This window comes from Corvus hawaiiensis, chromosome 15 (assembly GCF_020740725.1).
Source record: "Corvus hawaiiensis isolate bCorHaw1 chromosome 15, bCorHaw1.pri.cur, whole genome shotgun sequence".
Classification (NCBI taxonomy): Eukaryota; Metazoa; Chordata; class Aves; order Passeriformes; family Corvidae; genus Corvus; species Corvus hawaiiensis.
In genome coordinates this window covers 16,553,063-16,574,595 of record NC_063227.1, presented here as the reverse complement: position 1 = coordinate 16,574,595, position 21,533 = coordinate 16,553,063, and the positions used below count along the sequence as shown (strand labels likewise).

The 21,533-nt window shown below is 46.3% G+C and overlaps 1 protein-coding gene across 2 annotated transcripts in view; it reads left to right on the top strand.

The window, feature by feature from the left end:
- SLIT3 (slit guidance ligand 3) overlaps positions 1–15,813 on the top strand; it is a 486,134-nt gene extending 470,321 nt beyond the window's left edge. The window contains exons 34-37 of one of the 2 annotated variants that reach the window (XM_048319827.1): positions 6,402–6,556; positions 8,740–9,025; positions 11,165–11,373; positions 12,460–15,813. In XM_048319827.1, coding sequence (XP_048175784.1) covers positions 6,402–6,556; positions 8,740–9,025; positions 11,165–11,373; positions 12,460–12,704 — 895 coding nt within the window. In that variant the 3' untranslated portion in view covers positions 12,705–15,813. The remainder of the gene's footprint in view (positions 1–6,401; positions 6,557–8,739; positions 9,026–11,164; positions 11,374–12,459) is intronic. The other variant, XM_048319828.1, reaches the window with a different exon arrangement.
- The last annotated feature ends 5,720 nt before the right edge of the window (positions 15,814–21,533 follow it).

Genomic DNA, 21,533 nt, shown 5'->3' with positions numbered 1-21,533 from the left:
TAAAACCAAGCATATTAAAATGGAGGTATCAAGGAAAAATCTCTTAATGTCAAGTACTCTCAGCCTAAAAGACCTAACACTCAAGTCATGTAAAACAGGATTGAACATAACAAAAGAGTATATTTCAAGCTGAAAATGAACTTGAGTGCTTTAATATTCCTTTCACCTTTTATTTCCCTAGTCCTGTGTTTCATTAGCATTTTTCATACTTTTTTCTCAACATGTGGTTTTTATTCAGCTCCTGAAGACGATAGTGCTTGAAGTGATGTGTTATTGTGGAGGTAGCATAAACACCACTCCAGTTATGATTTTGCCTTTGTTGCCATGGAGAAGTTTAAATCTATTTTAGGCCAAGGACTGATTATAGCTGGAACTAAGGGTAGGAGGTAAGTGTAGCTTGGAAAGGTGAAAACCCATCAGTGCTGACCCCCGCAGTCAGCCTGGCACAGTGTGAGTTTCACAGCTCCCAAACTGCTGACATCTCAGCTCAGTTCCCTGCAGCTCTCACCTTGAGTTTTTGATTTTGGTACCTCTTCTCTGGTGCTTGCTCCTCCATGTGCTGTAAGCTCCTTAAGCTCTTTTGAATGTGTATTTTTGTTTATTCCCTTCTCCTTTGAATGTTCATAAAGATTACCTAAGGTCAGTGTTCCCCATGGCCTTCACCCCCCAGTCTCTTACCATCCTTGTGTTTCCTTTGTTTTGTGTGTCAAATGAGGCGTGTCCCCATTAAGACAGAGGTCAGGAAAATCTGGAGACTGTAGCTAATGAATTAATGTTCTCATTTGCATAATTGATGGTTATATATCTCCACAGTGACACGGTTTGCTGTGATACTTAAAGCTATTTTTGTTTTTGACTCCTCTGCCCTGCTGTTCTCTGCTGTCTACAATAAAGGTATATTACTAGTCAGTGAAAAAAAAATTGACCCCAAAGCCCAAATTTTACAAGTTCCAATTGAATGCTTTAATCCTTTAATGCATTTCTGTTCACTGGCATATTTATAGTGGCTCAGCTCTAAATCTCTCATGGGTATTAGAGCAGGGGGAGTTAGTGTTTAAAACATCTGTGTGTGCTTGGGGCTGGAGTAGAGGAGAATGAAAATATATAGGAGGGAGAAGAGAAATAGGTGAAAAATGAGAGTGGAAGTCAGCTCTTTCCTATATTCCCTGGGGTTTTACGTTTAATACACATCCCTTTCCCTTCATTTCTTTGTGTTCTGGAGTCTAAGCTCCCAGCAGAGGCCGTGTGTGCAGTGCCCTGTGCAATGGGTCCATTGGCTCACCTTGCTGGAGTTGCTCTGACAGGAGAGGCCAGCTCCCTCCCACGGGAAATTTTAATGTCTCTTCCACAGAACCCTCCCTAGTGGCCTTCCTTCCCTGTGAGGGCAGCTCCGAGGGAGCAGAAGGTGCTGGACCTAGGGCCTTGGAAGCTGGGGTCTCCTCACATCCCAGCATTTTCCTCTTTTTTTGGCCAAATTTGACCAGATGCCATGGCCAGAGCTCCGTGAGGGTAACCTCAGTGAGAGCAATGTACTGGACTGTGTGAGGCATGTAAAGTGGGCTTTGAAAAGATGAGTGTGAAGGAGAAGAGAAAGGGGAGGGATGCTGCAGAGACCAAGCACAGTGGGGGAAATGCCTGAGCAGGTGGGTCCTCACCAGCTGCCGAGCACAACCCAGAGCACCAGTGCCTGGGTCCTGAGGAGTCATTTCAAGTTATGGGAAACTTCCGATTCCTTTTGCTACTTACTTTTAGCAAGTTTAATTATTAAATTCCTGGAAATCCTTGCTTACATTTCAAGTGTTTAATCGTAATTCCTCCCTTTTTTCAACAAGGATATGTAGGAAACTATACAATATCCAATGGTGGTGGCACAAAACGCTGCGGTTGTAAGTCAGCTAAAATTTCCTGACTGCATTAATGGCTTGGAAAGATCCCAGGAGCGGCGCATGGTTTGTTAGCGCCCCGGGAAAGGCAGCTGGTGCGGCTCCAGCGGCCCTTCGGCTCTTCCTGCCGCACCTTTCGGCTGTCCCTCGCTGTGCTCACACGGGCTGATTTGGTTTCACCGCGGAGCGGGGCGGGAGCGGGACCGGGAGCGGGACCGGGAGCGGGGCCGGGAGCGGGACCCTGAGCGGGGCCGGGAACGGGGTCGGGAGCGGGGCCGGGAGCGGACGCTGCGGGGCCGGGAGCGGGGCCGGGAACGACCGGGAGCGGGGCCGGGAGCGGGGTCGGGAGCAGGGTCGGGAGCGGGCGCTGCGGGGCCGGGAGCGGGGCCGGGAGCAGGGTCGGGAGCGGGACCCTGAGCGGGGCCGGGAGCGGGACCCTGAGCGGGGCCGGGAGCGGGGCCGGGAGCGGGGCCGGGGCTGTCCCCGCTCGGCTCGGCGGTGCCACGGCGCCCTCTGCTGCCCGCCCGCGCCGCTGCACCGCGCTCCCGGCCCGCATTCCCGGCTCTAGCTCGGCTCACACCCTCATTCCCGGCCCGTATCCCTCATTCCCGGCCCGTATCCCTCATTCCCGGCCAGTATCCCTCATTCCCGGCCAGTATCCTGCCGCGTTCGGAGCCGGCTGCCCGATGCGGGGTGGCCAGACGAACCCCGTAAATCCCGACCCGAGGCGGGTATCTCCATCCCGCGGGCGGTTCCAGAAGGAAGAGCCCTGTAAGAGCACCTGATCCCCGGTGAGAATTCAATTAAGGTTTTAATAAGACCCTTCGGAACGGGCCTGGCAGGGCCCCCGTGCAGAGCGGAGCGCAGCAGCGTGCGCTGCTCAGCGCCTGTGGCCGCCCGCCCTTCATCCCCGGCCAAGCCACTGTCTCCAGCTGTCTCCGAAGATTGCCGGGGCTCCTAAAGGCCCGGCTACAGAGGAGGCTCTGAGGAGATTTCGTGCAGTATTACTCTCACCACTGGTCTCTCCCCCACGGTTGTCTCCATCTCAAAATCCTAAAGCGTCTGAATGCCTTTCCGTCAGCAGCAGCAGTAAGTGCTCTCACACAAGTATCTGCTGGCTGGGGATTTCCTGTCATCCAGGCTGTCCACATTCAGCTTTTCTATCATAACTCTGTGTCTTCTCAAACAACAAATGAGTGCTTCGCCTGTTCTAACTTTATCTGCTTTACAGAACTGCAGTGTTGGGTGATGGCTGTGAGTTACTTTGTTTCTCAAAGTTCAGGCACAGATTATTTAATTCTGAGTTAAAAAGTGAAAGAATCAGAATGGAGTAATATTCAACCATGTGTACTTGCAGACTGGGACTTCTCACTCCCTTTCCAACAAAAATACCAGCTCTGGGTGTGCTGAAAGGTATGAGCACCATGTGGGGCGGTTGCTTCCATCCCCAGGAGTCACAGACTTTTGTTTGCCTGCTAGTAACGGCATAATCTGGAAAAAGCACACCCTGTGGAGGGTAGGTGATGAATGCCTGTGAAATCCTGGCTCAGGGAAGAGCCAGCCCTGCCAGATGTGATAATGTTGTCCTCTGACAAACAGCCATAGCTTGGCCTTCTGCAGATAACCATGAGGTCTGTGTGTTAGCTTCAGCTATTGATCCCGCTGGGGAAGGGCTCCCTGCCCTACAGCCATCCATCCCAGCTCCACAGCGCTCAGCTCTCACAGCCCATGGGGTTTGGCTCCACTTCTCCCTTTCACTGGCACTTCTGCACAGACTAACAATTACACAATGTGCATTTCCATTTATCTCGCACCTTTCAGCTGGAAGTCCAAGTACTTCCCCCATGGGAATCAGGCACTGCAGAGAGCAGGGAGATAAGCAGGGAGCACAGAGGGATCACCCAGTCGGCATTGCCGCAGCACAGCTGTTCCTCATAACACAGCAGACACTTAGCAGAATTCCAGAGTATCTAAACACAAAGTTTGGAACAGCTGGTTTCAAACTTAGTTGAGTTGCCAATCCACAAAGTGCTGTGCTCGAGGTGTGGCCCTGATGCAGTGCACCACGGTGCAGTGAGGACAGGCTTGCCCTTCCCAGGGGCACTGGCTCAGCCCCTTTGGCAGTGAGTCCAGCACATATCCTCTGCTTCTCATCCCAGCCCACACAACTCACTGCCCTTGCCAGGGCCCTGATATAACTGCTCTGATCCACAGTGTCTACTGGACCAACTGCATCTGCATTTTTGTGCAATGGCAAGCCTTTATGTTTTTTCTTTAAAACACTTTGAACAGTACCATCAGCTCCAGGTTCTTGAGTTCTCCCCAGGGCTCTCTTGAACCATCTTGAACATGGGCAGCAGCCACAGCCCAGTGCTTCCCTGCAGGTCAGGAATGAGTGATTAAGCCAGCAGAGCTTTTCTGGGAGCTTTTCTGCGGCAGAACTAACTCATTTATTTAAAGCCACACCATAAAGGTGCTCATACACTGCTGTCTGTCACCTTATGATCTGTGTAACCTTACATGAACTTTTAAAGGCCTGTGTGTTCGTGATTCATCCCAAAAACCTGTGGGGAGAGCAGCACTGCAGAGGCACGTTAGCTCCAGTCTGGAACAGCGGTGTGCACTTCTCAAACAGCACATCCCCAGAAATGCCTGCAGTGCTGACTTGCTGCCTGACATCACTCAAGTGTAATTGGTTATGTCAGCTCTACCATAAAACACTATAAAAATGAAACTTCTTCCAGCAACAACTGAATTCCAGTAATCTCTAAGGCATGTAATTTGTTTCTGAAGTCGAGGTCCTGTTTCCTTGCTGCAATAGCCTTACACATGAGTTCTGCACGACTGGGCACTAAAGATGGGCAGCATGTCATCTAGGTTGAGAGGTGGTCACATCTAAAAGGTGATTCACCCTTAGAGATGAGTGTGTCTCTTCCTCTGCACTGGCAGTGAAGAAAGTGTGGGTAAATGGCTCAGAGACATTGACCTTGCAACTTTACTGATCACCTGAAAGGAATCTGACCTGTGCATTTGTAACTTACTGTGAGAGGATGCTGAGCTTATGGGCCTTTTGAATGAGCAGAAACCCAGTCTTGAAACTAACTTTGGCACTGTGCTGTGGTGTGCACCACGTGTGCAGCAAACCCAAATCCAGGCTGGTGTCCTAGCAGTATCTCAGGATGCCCAAAGCTGGTGTGTCCTGTCTTTACCCACACATAACAGCACCCTCAGCCTGAAGGAGGAATCTGGAAAAGGGTGCTCACAGACAACACTGTGCATGTGGGCAGTTTGCAGAGCCCACAGGCTGATTCTGAACTAGCCACTACTGTTATCAGATTCTCCTTATGCCTGGTGTCTGAGTGCACATGGAACAGATACTGTGCCTTTTAACTACACCTACAGCAGTGGAAAAGTCCCATCAGATCTATAACTATCCCCCTGGTTTGAAACCCTCTTTGCTCAAGAGCAGGTAATCCCACCCTTGCCCCTCCCTGCTTTCAGGAGTGCATGAAGCCATCAGGTTGTTTTAGAGAATTTCACCACGCAGCATAAAGCTTTGAGAGCTGGAGCTGCCCTGAAAATAAAAAATGATAGCATGATGCAAATGGAATAATATCACTGCACCTTTTAATGTCTGGGGGACTGAACAGGAGGTGAAGATTGTTTGAGGTGCAGACTAGGAGGTTGCTTCAGGCTTCATGCATCTGAAAAATCAGTGTTAAAAACAAAGCAATAAATACACACTAACACCTTGTCTGCTCAGATGGCTTCCTGCTCCCTGCCCCACCACCCCACAATTCCTACTGTTTTATCCTCAAGCCTCAATCTACACCTTAACATTTCCCAAAGAGGAGTAGCAATTTGTCATTTTCCCTTGTGTTTGGGTAGGACTGTCTGATATTGAACAAAGCACCCTGTTCATTTATAAGCCAAAACCTCCTGAATTCCTTCTCTGGCTTTAAGAAGCTCAGCCTGTCCTTATTGCTTGGTACGTAGTTCCAAGACACTTCTGCTGTGACGAGATGCTGGTTTCAGAGGTGTCTCACCCCAAACTGCAATCTCTCCTGACCCCTGTGAGATAATTTGAGTTTACCCATACAAGAAGAAATTCCTTCAGTGATCCAGCCTGCAGCACGAGCACCGAGCAGTGTGACAGAGGGCAGCAAGCTGTGGCTAAGAGCACAGAATGGGATTTTTTGGTAGTTTTGTCACCAAAGCCAGTGTGCCATGTAGCTCCACACTTGCTTTTCTGCCCTGGTAAAAATAGCTAGAGTGGCTGCTCACCTGATTAGCTGCCCTCTGAAGCGTTCCACGTGTGTGGGTACTGCCTGCACAGGATCAGCTGTGTGTTAGTCTGTACCTCCCCGCTGGAGGAAATGCTGAGAACACAGTGACTGCAAACTCCAGAGCACTGCTGCTCAAGGTGTACTGCCAGGATGTCACAGGATGTCACAGAAGCAGAGGCTGTTCCTTGTTCATCTTCTAATTCTTTTTTTTTTTTTTCCTCTTACTTTCTAGTGTGGAAACAGTTAATGATGGGCAGTTTCACAGTGTGGAACTTGTGATGCTGAACCAAACTCTGAACCTGGTGGTGGACAAGGGGGCTCCCAAGAGTCTGGGAAAGCTCCAGAAACAGTCTTCTGTCAGCCTCAACACACCCCTCTACATTGGAGGTACTGTGAATTGCTCTGGAGGTTTTAATGTGTCTTCTCAGAAGCAAATCATCTTCCATCCTATGGAGAGGGCTCTCACGCAGCCACTGCAGGAACAGCCCATAGGCATTTCAGAAGCTTCCAGAACTGGCTGGCACCAAGGTGTTCATGGCTGAAGTGGAAGTATCAGTGGGAGTACCACAAATTGTCGAATGGCAAAAAAGCAAATCAGTAGTCAGTAGGTTTAAATATACCATAACTGAGCAGTATTTCTGCTGGAAGTTTTACAGAGGTCTAAAAACTGGGGGGGGAAGAGGTGTGTGATTAAGAAATATATTAACACACAAGCTAAGAACACCTTGGTTATTGCAAACTGAAGCCACAGTTTTAAACAGATACTAGAATTGACTAAACCTCAGTTAAGACGTTTTTTCACATTGAGTACTGAATCTGGGGGCAAGAAGAGGCCTAATGGGGTGGGGAACAATGCCCAGAATAATGACTATACCACTGATTAGGTGTCTGGTTACAAGAGACAGAACAAAGGCTGGTCTCTGCCCAATGGATTGTTTTTGCCAGAACCCCCCTAGTTCTATTCTGGACTGAATGTTGAAATCTCTCTTTCAGTGACACTTGAGTTCTTGAATTTTTAGTCAGCCTATTCCAAATGCAAAAATCAGCAGAATGGTAACAGACTCACAAAGTCTTTGGGCTTTTTCTAATGAGATCATTGAAGCCAATAGTAGAAACTCTTACCAACTGCAGTTGGTGCTGGTCAAGGCTTTTCTAAATAATTTTCTTTAATAACACTTTTTTAAAAGAACCCTGAATATTGCCCTTGTAAAACAGAAAACTGGCTAATCTTTCTTTGTACAGAACTGAGCTTTTATAATTGGCTCCTATTAAGAATGTCACAGGCTATTGAAGAGCATTGTGCATCAAAGATAATCTGCTGGTGCAGAGGCCGTCACAATTTCTCCCTTTAGCACAGCACAAAAGATACCAATCCTGCAGCAATTTATACACAGGGAACTTGGGAACTAATCAGTGGAAAAGTTTTGTTAATGGATGAGTATCGTGGATCAATATTAATTCTCAAAAGGTACCTGAAAAAAATTCTCAGGAAAAACCTGAGGCCTGGAATGAAGGACTATTGAATGCCAGGATCCATGGCCTCAGTGGAGACGTTTTCTGTTGCCTATTAAAATTCTTCTTGCTTCTTTCTAAACCGTCACTGTTCTGCATGTGCCACCTCTCCATGTGCAGCACTCCCATGGAAGCCAGCTGCTCTTCCTCTGCAGGGCATTTAGTTAAAGGAGTTGCCTAAATTACCCCAGAGCAATCGTTCCTGACCTACAGCAGTTAACTCAGAGCTGAGCCTTCAGGTGCTCGCAGTTTTGTGCATCTCACAACCACATCATCTGCTCTTGCAACTTTCCTCCTAACACACGGTTAAGCAGATGCTGGATTTAGTTTAAGACCACCTTTAACAGTGGCATTACTTATGGACAGCAAGTTCAGAGGCCTCACACAGCTGGAAATGGAAGCACTTGCCTGTGCTAATGCAGCTGTACATCCAGGCTGGTGTCACTAGGGAAGGCATAAAACAACATCCAAAAGAACCTGCTGGCCATCCAAATGTGAACTCTTCCAAGCACTTGAACAAGATGGGAGGTGCCCGCCACAAAGCCTTGGCCTGGCCCTTGAAGTGCTGTTCCCTGTCTTTAGAGCCTTCCTGCACTACTTTCCATGGGATGCTCTCTTACCACTCCCTCTCTTAACACTGTGACCCAGTAAAGCCAAACAGTCTTGTTGCATCCCAGAAGTGGATGCTACCTGCTGACAAATGAAGGCATCCTTAAACCTCTCAGAAGAAGAATTGCTAATAAACTGTAGAGAGAAGGAACATTATCTAAGGACAGAAACACATGGCCATCAGCAAAACAAAAAATGGTTTGGTTTTTCTTTTTTTTTTTTTTTTTGAGTCATGTACTTCTTACAGAAGATTGGGCAAATGAGTTTATTTTTGTTTCTTTCCATTTCTAGAATGAGGACAATGAGATTGTGCTACCTTACAAAGGTCCTATGCAAATTAATTATTCAAAGATTTTAAGGGGCTGTGACAAAAGAAGCCTTAGCAGTTATAATTTATGTATTATCATTGTAAGTGTAAGTGAACCTTCCCCTTTTGCTTTTATCTGAAGGGATCCCAACCTCTACTGGATTATCATCCCTGCGCCAGGGTGCAGATAAGACACCAAATGGTTTTCATGGGTGCATTCATGACGTCCGCATCAACAACGAGCTGCAGGATTTCAAGGACTTACCACAGCAGTCACTGGGAGTCCTTCCTGGCTGCAAATCCTGTAACATCTGCAAGCACGGGATTTGCCGATCCCTGGAGAAAACGAGTGTGATTTGTGAATGTCACCCAGGCTGGATGGGCCCTCTGTGTGACCAGGAAATTGGAGATCCATGTCTTAACCACAAGTAAGCTCAAACAAATGCTGATGGGAGAGCAAAAGCTTTACAGCTAATGCATATTTCGCATTTCATCTTGCAAAACCACATCTGACTGTTTTTGGAGGTGCTGGGTCCCCACATGAGGCTATTGACAGTTGTGAGTCAGCATCCACAGCATCAAGTACCACTTTGTGTTCAGATGTTGCTTACTCACCAAAGGAGCTTGTGGTTCTGAAGGAGCTCAGGTGTTAATGCTGCAGGTCATACCTTCAGCTGTGACTCTACACATTAAAATACAAAACCTCCTGTTAATGGGCATAGCTTAACCCCAGGAGGTGAGTGCCTGCACAGATCCAGAGCAGAGCTGCCTGTGAATGGGAGGTACACGTTTTAGGGGTTTTCTTCCAGCAGCACTGGGCCCAGTCTTCAGTCTTACTCCCTGAAGACCATTATGCACTCCAATGTGAGCAGCTTTAAATTTCCCAAATAGCTGACTTAAATATTACACTTTGAAACAGCCCTTTAAAGTGCAAGTTTAAAGGATGGCGTGGTGTTGCATGTGAAGGGAGCGTGAGTGTAAAGTATTTACAGTTCAAAGGCTCAATAACCACATCTTCATCAGAAACACGGGATGAATAGCTTTCTTATGGCAAATACACAGGAAACAGTCCCGTGCAGAGCAGCAGGCTGCATATTTCCATGTTGTTTCATAAGCAGATGGAAGTACTTTTGTTTTAGAAGTTACTTCAGTTGCTGTCTTGGAAGGCGCTTTTCACGAGCGCATACTTTTGACAGGTAAATTGATGCAGTGAATAATCACTCTCAGAAATTTAACCTGGCAAAGGTACCATTTTAAACTTGCTTCTGGTTCTAATTCTGCAAAGTACTGAAGCCTGTGGAAGGTGTTGAAAAGCACCTGACAGTTTACAAACCAAAGGTATGAAGACCCAAATGTTTCCTTGAATTTCCAATGTCAACACAAAGCTGTTGTGGTTGGACAGAGGAAAAAAAAAGGGAGTTCCAGATGTTTACATGATGAGGGGTTGTTCCTCTCATAATCCAGGGAGGGTAAGGCAATCACGAACACAGCCCCTTGCTAAGGAAAGTATCTGTGTTATTTTTAATGCTCGCACACTCTCCCACCTTTCCTGGAATCACTTCAGCCTTCTGGAGCTGTCTCCTTACAGCCATGCCTGGTGTATCCAGGGGAGTGTGGAGCGCTGCTGGCAGGTGTCTGCTCCAACACTCACAGGTTAATCTCACTGAGGAAATGCACCTGTAAAGATCAGGTGACCTCTGATTCGTGGGGCAGAAAATACTGCTTTATACAGACTGTGACTCCCTTTATTACAGTGTTTTGCATGTCTTCACCTGACTGAAACTGCTCTTATAATTTGTCCTTTTTAGTTCAAAGATTAAAAATAAAATGTACAAAAATTCAACATAAACAGGGAATAATTTTGAAGTACTAGAAATGAAATAAAAATAAGAGAGACATAGGTTTATGTCAAGTTATGTTATGCCAAAGGTTTATAAGCCCTGAGCAGTTTTTCCTTGGCTGGAGAGAGTTGCTTTCCTCCCTATTCTCAGTCCATTTCAAGTCTGTCCCTGTCCCAGCCAGTGGGGAGGGTGTCAGAGAACTTGCTAAGGATCAACACCCCATCCTGTGGTACTCCTCGGAAATGCCAAAGCTCGCTGCAAACCTCAGGAGCCAGGGAACCCTCGAGTACAGCTGCCCGCTGATAAGCCTGTGCATAGCTTTGCCACAAGCACTTTCATTTATCACACTGGTTTTCATCACCTGATATTATTTGTACAGCAACTCTGCTCAGGAAGCCTGGGCATGCAGCTTGATTGTTGGCACTTAGTTCCACGTGCTGATGCTATAAATGTGAGCTGTCTTGTGTGGATGCCAAGCCTTGGTCTGTGCTCACAGAAGAGCCTAATGTTTTCCACTTAGGTTCACAAATTCTAAATGTATTCTCTGAAGGTTATCCAGTATTCACTGAAAACTCACAGCTTTCTCCAGAGTGTTTGACACTGAGCTGCTGTTTTTGAATTAGAGTCCTGGAATTAAATGGGCAGAAATGCCAAAATCAAACATTTCTGGGAAAAGGAACTTTCACATCTAGCAAAGACCAGCTCTAAATGCTTCTGTTTCTCCAGGTGTCTGCATGGTAAGTGCACGGCGGCCGGCACTGCTTACACCTGTAAGTGCATGGAGGGCTACACGGGCATGTACTGCGACAAGAAGAACAATTCCTCAAACCCCTGCAGGACTTTGAAATGCAGCCACGGGCAGTGTAAGGTCTCGGAGCATGGGGAGCCCTACTGTGAATGTGACCCCGGCTACAGCGGAGAGCTTTGTGACAGAGGTAGGCTTGGCCCAAGGCCAGGAGCTGTGCTGCTACATTCCTGCTTTACACCTAATTTACAGCTGCTTTACACCTCTCTTCCCTGCCTCTCTGACTTGGGGAGGATGGCAAATAGTAGAAGATAAAGCTAAGTCAGCCTCTGCAGAGAGTCCAGGGAGAACAGAACCACACAACAGTAGGTAGTTACTATCACATAGAGAAAGCAGAACATGTAGCAAAAAGTTTTACTCTCTGTCTCCTGAATCCTCAAGGTTTGCTGCTCCCAGGATTTGGGTGGGATGTTTAAAGAAGAGGTTGTTTTGATCCCTCAGCAAGCAGGGATCAGTTATTTGCACTGCTGGGAAGGGAGGTCTTATGAAGGAGGAACTGCTCACCTGAAGTGGCGTGAAAGATTCTCAGCTCGCTCCTTCAGATGCAGCTGGGCAGGTTTCCAGGGGAATCCCACAGATCATGCTGGACTTTCTTAGGAGGGCAGAGGCCCAACTCTTCTGCCCTGACCTGGAAAGACTCCCTGGAAACTCACTGAGTTTTAACTGCATCCTTTCTGCGTTTTTTTGTTCCTGTACAGAAGGAAGGAGCTGGATTATATTATTTTCGTTTAGGTTGTGCCTTTCCTGTGAATGAACCACAGACTTTCCAAATTTTACACATACACATCACCAAAATTTATCTGGCTGCTGCACAGGGACTGCAGAACAGCACAGACACTCTCAGGTATCCCAGATCACTAGTGTCACACAGAGCAGGCTGACCTTTGCTCTGGAGAACCAGACATGGTAAAACTAATTCTTATTTTGCAGGAGTGTTGCAGGACTCAAACACTCAGCATTCATTAAAACACTTCCAGGCTGCTGATCAAAGCCAGCAGGCCTGCTTGGCCTCGGCCTTGCTCCGGATATTACACATTTGTGTAGCACAAGCTCTGTTTTGGTGGCAGGTACAAAGCAATAAAAGATTAAGGTCTTTCTCATGCCATCTGTTTATTTTGAATCACATTAAGAATACAGGGCTGCTTGCTGATGTGCAGGGAATATCCAGCAAAGTAGTTACCACGCTTTTTTCTCCTTTCCATCTCTGTTGTCCCAGCAGAGAACCTCTGCCAAGGAGACACCATTCGAGAAGTGGTCCGTAAGCAGCATGGCTACACATCGTGTGCCACCGCCTCCAAAGTGCCGCGCCTGGAGTGCCGCGGCAGCTGCGGCAGCAGTGGGCAGTGCTGCGTCCCCCTGCGCAGCAAGCGGAGGAAATACTTCTTCCAGTGCGTGGATGGCTCCACCTTCACGGAAGAACTGGAGAGACATGTGGAATGCGGCTGCTCAAAGTGCTTATAAGCCATTCTCCAGTCTCTTGCCACTTTAATCGACTCAGAAGCGCTAGCAAAATGGGACCTATTTACTTTCAGAGTGAAGAAGAAGAAAAGAATTATTAAGTATATTGTAAAATAAGCAAAAAATAGAACTTATTTTTATTATGGAAAGTGACTATTTTCATCTTTTATTATATAAAGTATCACACCACTTTGGGTATATGTATCATATAGTGAGCTATTTTTACCATGAAACTTTTTTAACAGTTGTAAGAAAAAAAAATTCAAAAGCTAAAAGGTTAAAAAAAATATATATATAAAGAAAAAATAGCCTAACAGGAGGAGTGTGGGGTGACTTTAAGTGTATGCACAATGAACAGACGTAAAGGTGTTCCAAGGACCCGCCACCGGACTGATACAGGCTGAAGAAAGCTCCGAGGCGCTGGCTGGGAGTTCCAGGTGAGGAATCCCCGTGACCAACTGCATCCAGGCACCCGGAGAGCCTCCCCAGCCCCTTCTCTTCCCAACACTGCCAACGCTGGTTTGCTCCTGTACAGTGGCCTCGCTTGCTGTTCGTGAACTGGTTCCCTGGAGCACACAGGCACTGCCGTAGCTTGAGGCTAATTACATTATTTGACTATTGTAATACTATAATACATTTTTTGCTGTGTATGTTGTATTTATCTGTGTTCACGTTATATTCTGCAGCAACTGTATCTATAGAGCACAGGCAGCTTTATCCAAAAGAAGGGTGCGAAGGGAAAGGAAGTGGAGAAATTTATGTTGCTTTGGGTAATTTGGGGGCAAAATGTGAAATAAGTGCTAAGTGATGCCTAATAAATGACATAATACTTCTGTGTAAACTCCTCAGCTATGTTATTTCCCAAGTTTGTGCCTTCTTGCTCCCAGTCTTGAGCCCTTTTTTGTATATGAAATGTAAGGAATGCACTGCTACATAGTTTATCACACCTTGACACTTTAACTTGTAAAGGTTGTAAAGAGAATGAAAATACCGCAGGTGCCAGAACGCGCCTGCAACGTATCAGCTTTTACTGCCACTGTCACTTGAGCCACGGGTGTGAGCTGGGCTGTGGCTGCTGCTCAGCCACACGCTGGCCCTGAGCAGCTGCCTGCCTCCCCACAGCCTTCCGAGCGAGCACAAGTTGCACTATGTCCATGTGAAGGTATTCAGCTGACTCCTGTCCGCCCCAGCAGCGCTCTCCTGCCCCGGGAGAGGTGTCACAGCTCCACCCAGTGCAGCCTGACCAGCTCAGCCGAAGCGCTCCGTGTCCTGCACTTGTGCCCCCCGAAGGACCCACACTCACTTGAGCTGTGTTCGGAGCAATTGATGAGTAGGAAATGGAAATCAACGCAGGGATAAATTCTCAGTGTGGATGTGAGGGAAAAATTGACTCTGGGAGTAAGTTTGATTTTTGAAGGGTTTTTATCAGGGCTGCCTTTCCGAGTCAGGACATACATGCAAAGAGCACCATGGATACCTTGAATTTTCTCTTACTGTAAGTTTCAAACCTCCCCATCAACAACTGTTCTATTATCTGTGTAATTTCTCTCTTTCTCTAATGGAGTAAGTATTATGATCCTTTCTTCAAGTTCTCTCTCTCTAAGAAAGGTAGTCAGAGATGTTTCCTAGCAGCCATAAAGTCCTTCTGGGAATGCTTCTGGTCTCACCAAAAGGCTTTCGGATCAGGGGATTCAGCAAAGGATGAGTAGGAAAGTTGACTCAAGATAATGGGGCTTTGATTTCCTTTGGGCTTTGGAAGGATGCACAAAATGTAACCCTGCCATGACAAGTAGAAATGTGTATTTCCCACTAAAGCAAAGAGACTGTCTAGCTATAATACAGCCAGAAAGCTGTAACATGCTTATTGTTCTTCTGCTATGTCAGTCCCTCCTTAACTGCAGCAGTTCATTCATATTTCTCTATTACGACCAGAGCAATGTGAGCAGAAGGGACATAACCAATGTAACAGCCATCTCAAAAAATCATCAAAATAAATATCAGTACATGGAGCTGGCAATCAGTGAAACATAAAACAGTCAGTAGTTAATGTGCCAGACTCTGATTGATACATAACAGCTCAAAAGCCAGGCAAAAACTAACCCTGGTTGCAAGTACCATGGACTGCTTTTTGGTTTTAATATAACATCAGCAGCTCATAGCAGCTGGGGTTCATGGAGTACGACAAATATCACCTAAACCACAACCTACATGTTTCAAAAATTCATGCAAGTAACTGCAAACACTTGTGCAAATATGTGCCAGGCACACTACTACCATTAATGTTTCATTCCTGCTTAAAAACATTTTGATTTCTAAAGAAGCAGCTGCTGTGGTGTCAGGCAGAAGAAGTCCAGCCTAGCAGTGGCTCACCAGCCCTCAGATTTGTAGCCACTCGACTGCCAAGGCCTGCAGAAACACAGCCCCTCTTGAACCTGTCCAAACCTGTGTTCACTTTGTCACTTGAGCAGCAGCACTGTGAGAAAGAGGGTGACATTTATGGGTGGCCTCACACCTGCTGGAGGGTGCTTTGAGAGCAATGGCCTGCCAAGGCAAAAGCCATCAACATCTTGTTAACACATCACTCTGGGATTTACTTAAGCCAAGCCTTGCAGCAAAGTGACCAGCAACAACTCAGCAAGGCCGGCCCTGCTCCTGGCCCTTTTCTGTCATGGCACTTCAGTGTTAAGCATTGGGATAAAGAACTAAGAAAGTATCTATTTTGTAACCAAATGATGCAATTTTTGTATGCTTTTAGGCAGCACTTGCCACTGGATAGTGATGCTTTATGTCCATGATTCTCTGACTTGCTATAGAATTATTTTATGTTAAGAAGAAAATAAAAAGCATTCAGATGTGCCAAAAAACGTGAGGTCAACTGAAGTGTAATTAGCTCTGAAAGTTCCTCTGTAACCTGCCTAATGTTACAATAGATTTCAAGAACTGTGGGTACAATGCAGTAGTTTTTACCTCCAGAAAGTTTTAATATAAAGTGAAGAAAGATGCTTACCCTTTAAAAATGGCAATGCAGACTGGTGTGAACTGATGTATTTTATTATTAGATTCTCATTGTGATGTAAGTTTAAATAAATTGTTGGGTTATGGAAGATTGTAACACTTCGTGATGCAGATTATTTCTCTGTGTATTTGAGATATTGAGTCCAACCTTCATTGTCCACGTGGTAGTTCACAGGAAATGATGGGGGAATTACAGACATTCCTCTTGGACAAAATCGAAGAACAGCTGTAGTTAAAGGTGGTATGAACAGTAGTTACAAATTTTTATGGCATCACAGTCTAATATTTTAGGAGTCTTGTATGCACAGGCGAATTAAGCCACATAGTTTTTTATCCTGGGCATTTTCTTTAATTAAATACTTTATTTGCTACATTTTTTTAACTCTTTAAGAAAGGCCTGCAGCAAAAACACACTCATTAATTTATGTTAGAATAAATGAAGAAATACCGGGAATGGAGCTGGAGGAGGTAGGGCTGAGGAAATGGAAGTCACACAGCCAACCATGGATGGAAGAGATCCTGGGATGTCTTGACACACATACACTCCAAATCTGCTGCCACACCGCTGTAGCTGATTGTTATTAGTGACCCAGCTGTAACAGACCTGCTGTTCATTGCATTCCAGCCTTACCATAGAATAAAAGGAAGCTCCCACCTAGTCCTCTGCCTTCTCTCACCCATGCCCCTGTGCAACAGTCACATATTGCTAATTATGCTTCAAACTATGGCTCTTAAGAGTTGCCTTTGCAGTTCCATGCAAAACTGGTGACAGCAGTTAGCCAATAAAAACACTCAACCTTAATGAGCATCATTAAGTCTGAACTATGAAGGTTAATTACATAATTGTAGCAGATGGCAGCATTTTCACCTAAAGCAAACCCAGCAGAACCCACTAAAAAAGCTAGCAGGGACGTGCTCAAAAATGTCTGGTAGCGGCTGCCCTGGTTTGCTCAACAGTTTATTTGTACTGCTCGTGGCTGTGCAGCGTGGGGGTCCCTGAGCAGGCACTGAAGGAACTGCAGCCCGAGGGTACAATGCTGCTGTTTGTGCTTCTGCTTGCAGTGCCCCAGGTATCTCCTTTCAGCCACTGGTACGTGGCAACCAATGCTGGGAAATGGTCTATCCCACCTTCCTTTCTCTTTGTGTTTTCTAGTGGGCAGGGAATAGTTGGATGGAGCTGCTACTTGCGCAGTGGTTGGCCGTGGAGTTTGCATTGTCCTCTGGGGTCCTGCCACTTCTGGTCTCTGTGACCTCTTTTAAGAGTTTCTACTCCAATTTCTACTCCAGCTTCTACTCCAGCTCACACCAGGCAGCCCCGCTGGACAGGCAGAGTTGGCTCAGGTTTGCCAAACCCAAGGTGTTCCCGATGCCTTGGTTTAAGGCTCGGCGAGATGTCACGCTGGATCACTGGGTGGCCAGGCCGGTATCGTTCTGTGTGTGCGCTGTGCCAGGATGTTTCCCAGGATGTTTCCCAGGATGTTTTCCAGATGTTTTTCCAGGATGGGCCCTGCAGTTTTCGAGGACAGCGGAGGTGAACCGGATCCGCCACCAGGTGGCGCCGCAGGGCGGCCGGTCCCGCTCCGCTGGGGCGGCGATGGAATGGGATGGGATGGGATGGGATGGGATGGGATGGGATGGGATGGGATGGGATGAAGTATTTCGGCGGAAAGGGACCCATAACAACCATTTGGTCCAACTGTCTCAGCAACTCGGGGCTGACGGACTCACAGCCCGTTGTTGAGGGCATTGTCCAAATGCCTCAAGCACTGCCAGCCTCCAGGCTTTCCACAAAAAAATGCTCCCTGACATCCTGTAAAACCTCACTGGTGCAGCATTGAACCATTCCCACACATGCTGTCTGGATCCTGGGGAGAAGAGCTCAGCACCTCCCTCTCCATGTCTCCTCCTCACAGGAAGCTGCAGAGTACAATGAGGTCACCCTCAGACTCCCTCTCTCCAAACTAGACGAGCCCAGAGTCCTCAACTGCTCATCATGGGATGACATGAGTATGTGATACACAGATTTTCTGTAAAGTTTTAAATAATAAATGTTCAGGTTTTATTGATCCTGAGCCATCAACTTCCTAGCACTGTTCACCTGTGAGGACAGGAGTCCCTGCTGTCCCCACAACATGGTATGGGAACACCATGGGTTTACCCAAGAAACTAAATGAACTGGCAGCAGAGGGGTGGCCCTGCTGAGCCCCAATGTGAGACCTGAGGGTGTCCAACACTTCATCAGCACCATCCCTGGCAGCAAGACAAGGGCTCCATGTGCTGGCATATGGGACAGCTTGTGCCTATTCCCTGTGGCAGCCTCAGGACAGTGGCCTGACGTCAGTGTCACACGGCTGCTGTTGGTTATTTCCATGCTAGCACCTTATGGAATAACAACTGATTCTGCTGTTTCTACCCCAGTTCTGCTGCTGTTTGCTTACACACACCAAGGCAATAGCACTGTGTGCCTGCAGAGTTCATTACCCAGCAGGGCTCTCCGAACTGGCAGGCGCACACCCACAGCCTGTGATACCTCTCGTCTGTGAAGAAAGCACAGCTGCTCCTCCGAGCATCTTCACCCTCTGAGAGCCCTGCAGGCAGCAAGAAACTCCTCGGGCATGAACGGAGCACACAGGCAGTACAAGCAGTACGTATTAGTATGAGGAGCTTATGCTTACCCCGTGACGCAAGGGGCACCCCACAGTCTCACAAGCAGGAGGAACAGAGGTTGCTGCGAGACTTGCACAGCTTTGTATCTTGTTCCTTTTTGATCTCTTGACCTTCTCCTGTCCCCAGGCTTCTGAGCTTTCAAAGTACAGTGATGCTCAAGGTAGTCTGGGGATGACAGTGCCTTCTCTGACTTGTCTATGAGGTTTGTCCCCACGGCACAAGGATCACTCCTTTTCTGTAAAAATAATCTTTTATGAGGCTGTGTCTTACCTGGGGAGAAAAAGTACACATCCTGCCTCCAAGGTGTGGGAGGGAGCAAAGTGGGTAAATGAGTGCTCAGGGGATAGCTCAAAACTTACAGGGAATCAGGCCATTTTCAGGGGTCCAGCCTTCCAGCTAATCTTCCATCAGCAGCACTTAACCAGCTCCTCTGCTGGAGGAAGGGTGTTCGGACTGATGGTGTTTGTCTTCCCAAGTCACTGTCAGATGTGATGGAGCCCTGCTTACCTGGACATGGCTGAACATCTGCCCACCCATGGGAAGCAGTGAATTCATCCCTTGTTTTGCTTTGCTGGCGTGAACACCTTTTACCTTCCCAATTAAACTCAATCCAAGAGTTTTCTCACTTTTACCCTTCCAGTTCTCTTCCCAATCCTTGGTGACAGGGGAGTGAGGGAGCGGCTGTGAGGGGTTTGACTGCTGGCTGGGGTTAAACCTCAACAGGCAAATGCCTCAGCCCTGCCTTTGACACTTCTTGCAGAGCAAGGTTACAGGAACCAAATACCACAAGGTAATTTAGGTGGGGACTTTGCAGCACACGAGATAATATCAGGCTTTCACCTAGCATGTGATAAAGAGCAGGCACAACAGGCAGTTCTTATAAAGCAGCTTAAATTCCCTTAATTACATGCCAGCATATTTTGCATCACTCAACCTGCCCTAGTTTCTCCTGGTAAAGCACTCATTGAACTGTTCGGGAGTGGGGGAGGACAATATTTTTCTTGTTTACTATGTTGAGGTAAACACCAAAGTATGATTTACGGCACCAACACACAGACTAAGTTGCTCACACCAATAAATAAATGAGATTCTTATATAGCAATGAAACAATTTTCATTTCACCCCAGTAATACTGATTAAAAGAAAGTCCTTGCCTTCAGGTACATCATTCATATAGAATCTTCTCATCTGGTTTCATTTCCCAAAGACACTTCGTAGTACTTTAGGACAGTAGTTATATAAGTGTGCGTGTGTGTGTGTGTGTATGTACACATTTGTATTTATATAGCAAATCATACATTCACCTTCAGATTTATTTATTCTTACTTAGAGGCTATTCCAAGCAGTGTGTTGACTGACATACAAATAACTGCAATCTAGAAGTGCTCATAACTTGCAAATCAGTTGCTTTGCAAATTAATGAACGTTCTGAGCCTCTCACAGGCCCGTGTTAAACTTCCGGTTTGAGCTAAACCTCAGCTCTGAGATGGACTGAAGATAGCTGAGCATTGATCTCAGTTTTGTTTTCTGGGGTTTTATTTCATGTATTCTGTCTTAGCTGTGACATTCAGATAAAACACTGCAGCTTATTGTGAAGAAACAGAAACTTCAGATTTGCTGATCTTGTTTTTAACTGAACAGTCCTTAGTTCATTAATGATCATAGAGCCCTTTATCTATTCCCATTTTTCACATGGGGAAATGAGTTATGAGGGTTTGCTTGATACAATAGCTTGAAGTGGGTATCCAGTGTATTAAAATTCAGAACTTGCTCCTAAAACCCATGCACCAAATATGCATTTTTGTCCCTGACAGAGTCAGTGGCTGGGAAAGCAGTCAGTGAATCTTCATTGCTGGAAAGGAAGAGTTATCATTTCCTCAGTGAAAGGCTGGGTCAGGAACTTTTCTGCCTGTTTCAGGACAGCAGGAATCAGACAGCTGTCAGGCTGTACACAATGTTTTCTCTTATTTTTCTGGGTTGCATGTACATATTTATTAGGAGCACTTCCCAGGGATGGCATTTCATTTCCTCTAGAGTTAGAAGGTGTGTAGGAAACATAGTCAGAGTGTCAGTGCTGAAAAAAATGCCTCAGAATTAAGGTAATAAAAAATCTCCCTGCAGATCCATTTTCCTCAACCCCACCAGAGATGTCTGCAAGACACCGGATAGCTCATTTTACACCAAACATTCCACGCTGCACAGTCTGGTGACAGGCAGGAAATTAAAGACTCTTTTCCAATCACAGTGTATATTTATGAGCAAGTTAACTTCCCGGTAGCAGCTAAATTCTTGTATTTCCTAACATGTATGTAAATGCTTGTGTTTAATGTTTCAATAATAAACTACATTACAGTGAAAAACCACAAAACCACACCAAAATTTCCTCACTTTAAGAGTAACACACCAAAATTTCCACAGTTACATGTAGCTTACAGAAAGAGAGAAGTTCTGCAGCCTTGCTAATACACTCTGAACTTCCTTTAAAAGATGAGAAATAAACACTTAGAAGACTTCAGAGTCAGTTTTCCAAATACAGACATTTCAGAAAGGAAACATGATAAACGGGAGAGGGCATCCACATGAGAATTTCAGCTTTTTAATGTAAGATTCTGGATTTAAATGAACAATAAATATATGACAGGTTTTTCATGTTTAGGAGCAGTGGGGGAACAGAGAATAAAAAGACATGGTTCCTGTCCATACCCAACAGGTTCATGAGTAAACCCCATGCCCAGGAAATTGAGCATTTAGTCTTTCCTTGGTTTGTGAATGGTTACTTCAAAAGAGACTTTTGCCAAAGCTAAACTCCACACACAAAGAAACTTCAGCTTCCAAGATGGAGGTTATGCCCAAATCCTCCTCCTACACCAGAGCTTTTAGGTTCAACCTAGGTCACAGCAATTCATCTATAATTACATGGCACTTTTATCACAAAAGAGAGGGAAGAAAGTGGAAAAAAACCACTATGAATTCTTGCTAGAAAGCCCAGAGTCGTGAGCATTAGGTGGAGACCTCGCCATGTCCTGCCACTGGTGGTGGGCTTCCCTCAGGCTGCAGGCAGTCAGGATAGACTCCACAAGCCTTGGAGGGGGTGTGACAGGTACTGACTGTGCTCATACCTTTGTGTACTGACCACGGGCCAGTGTGTGC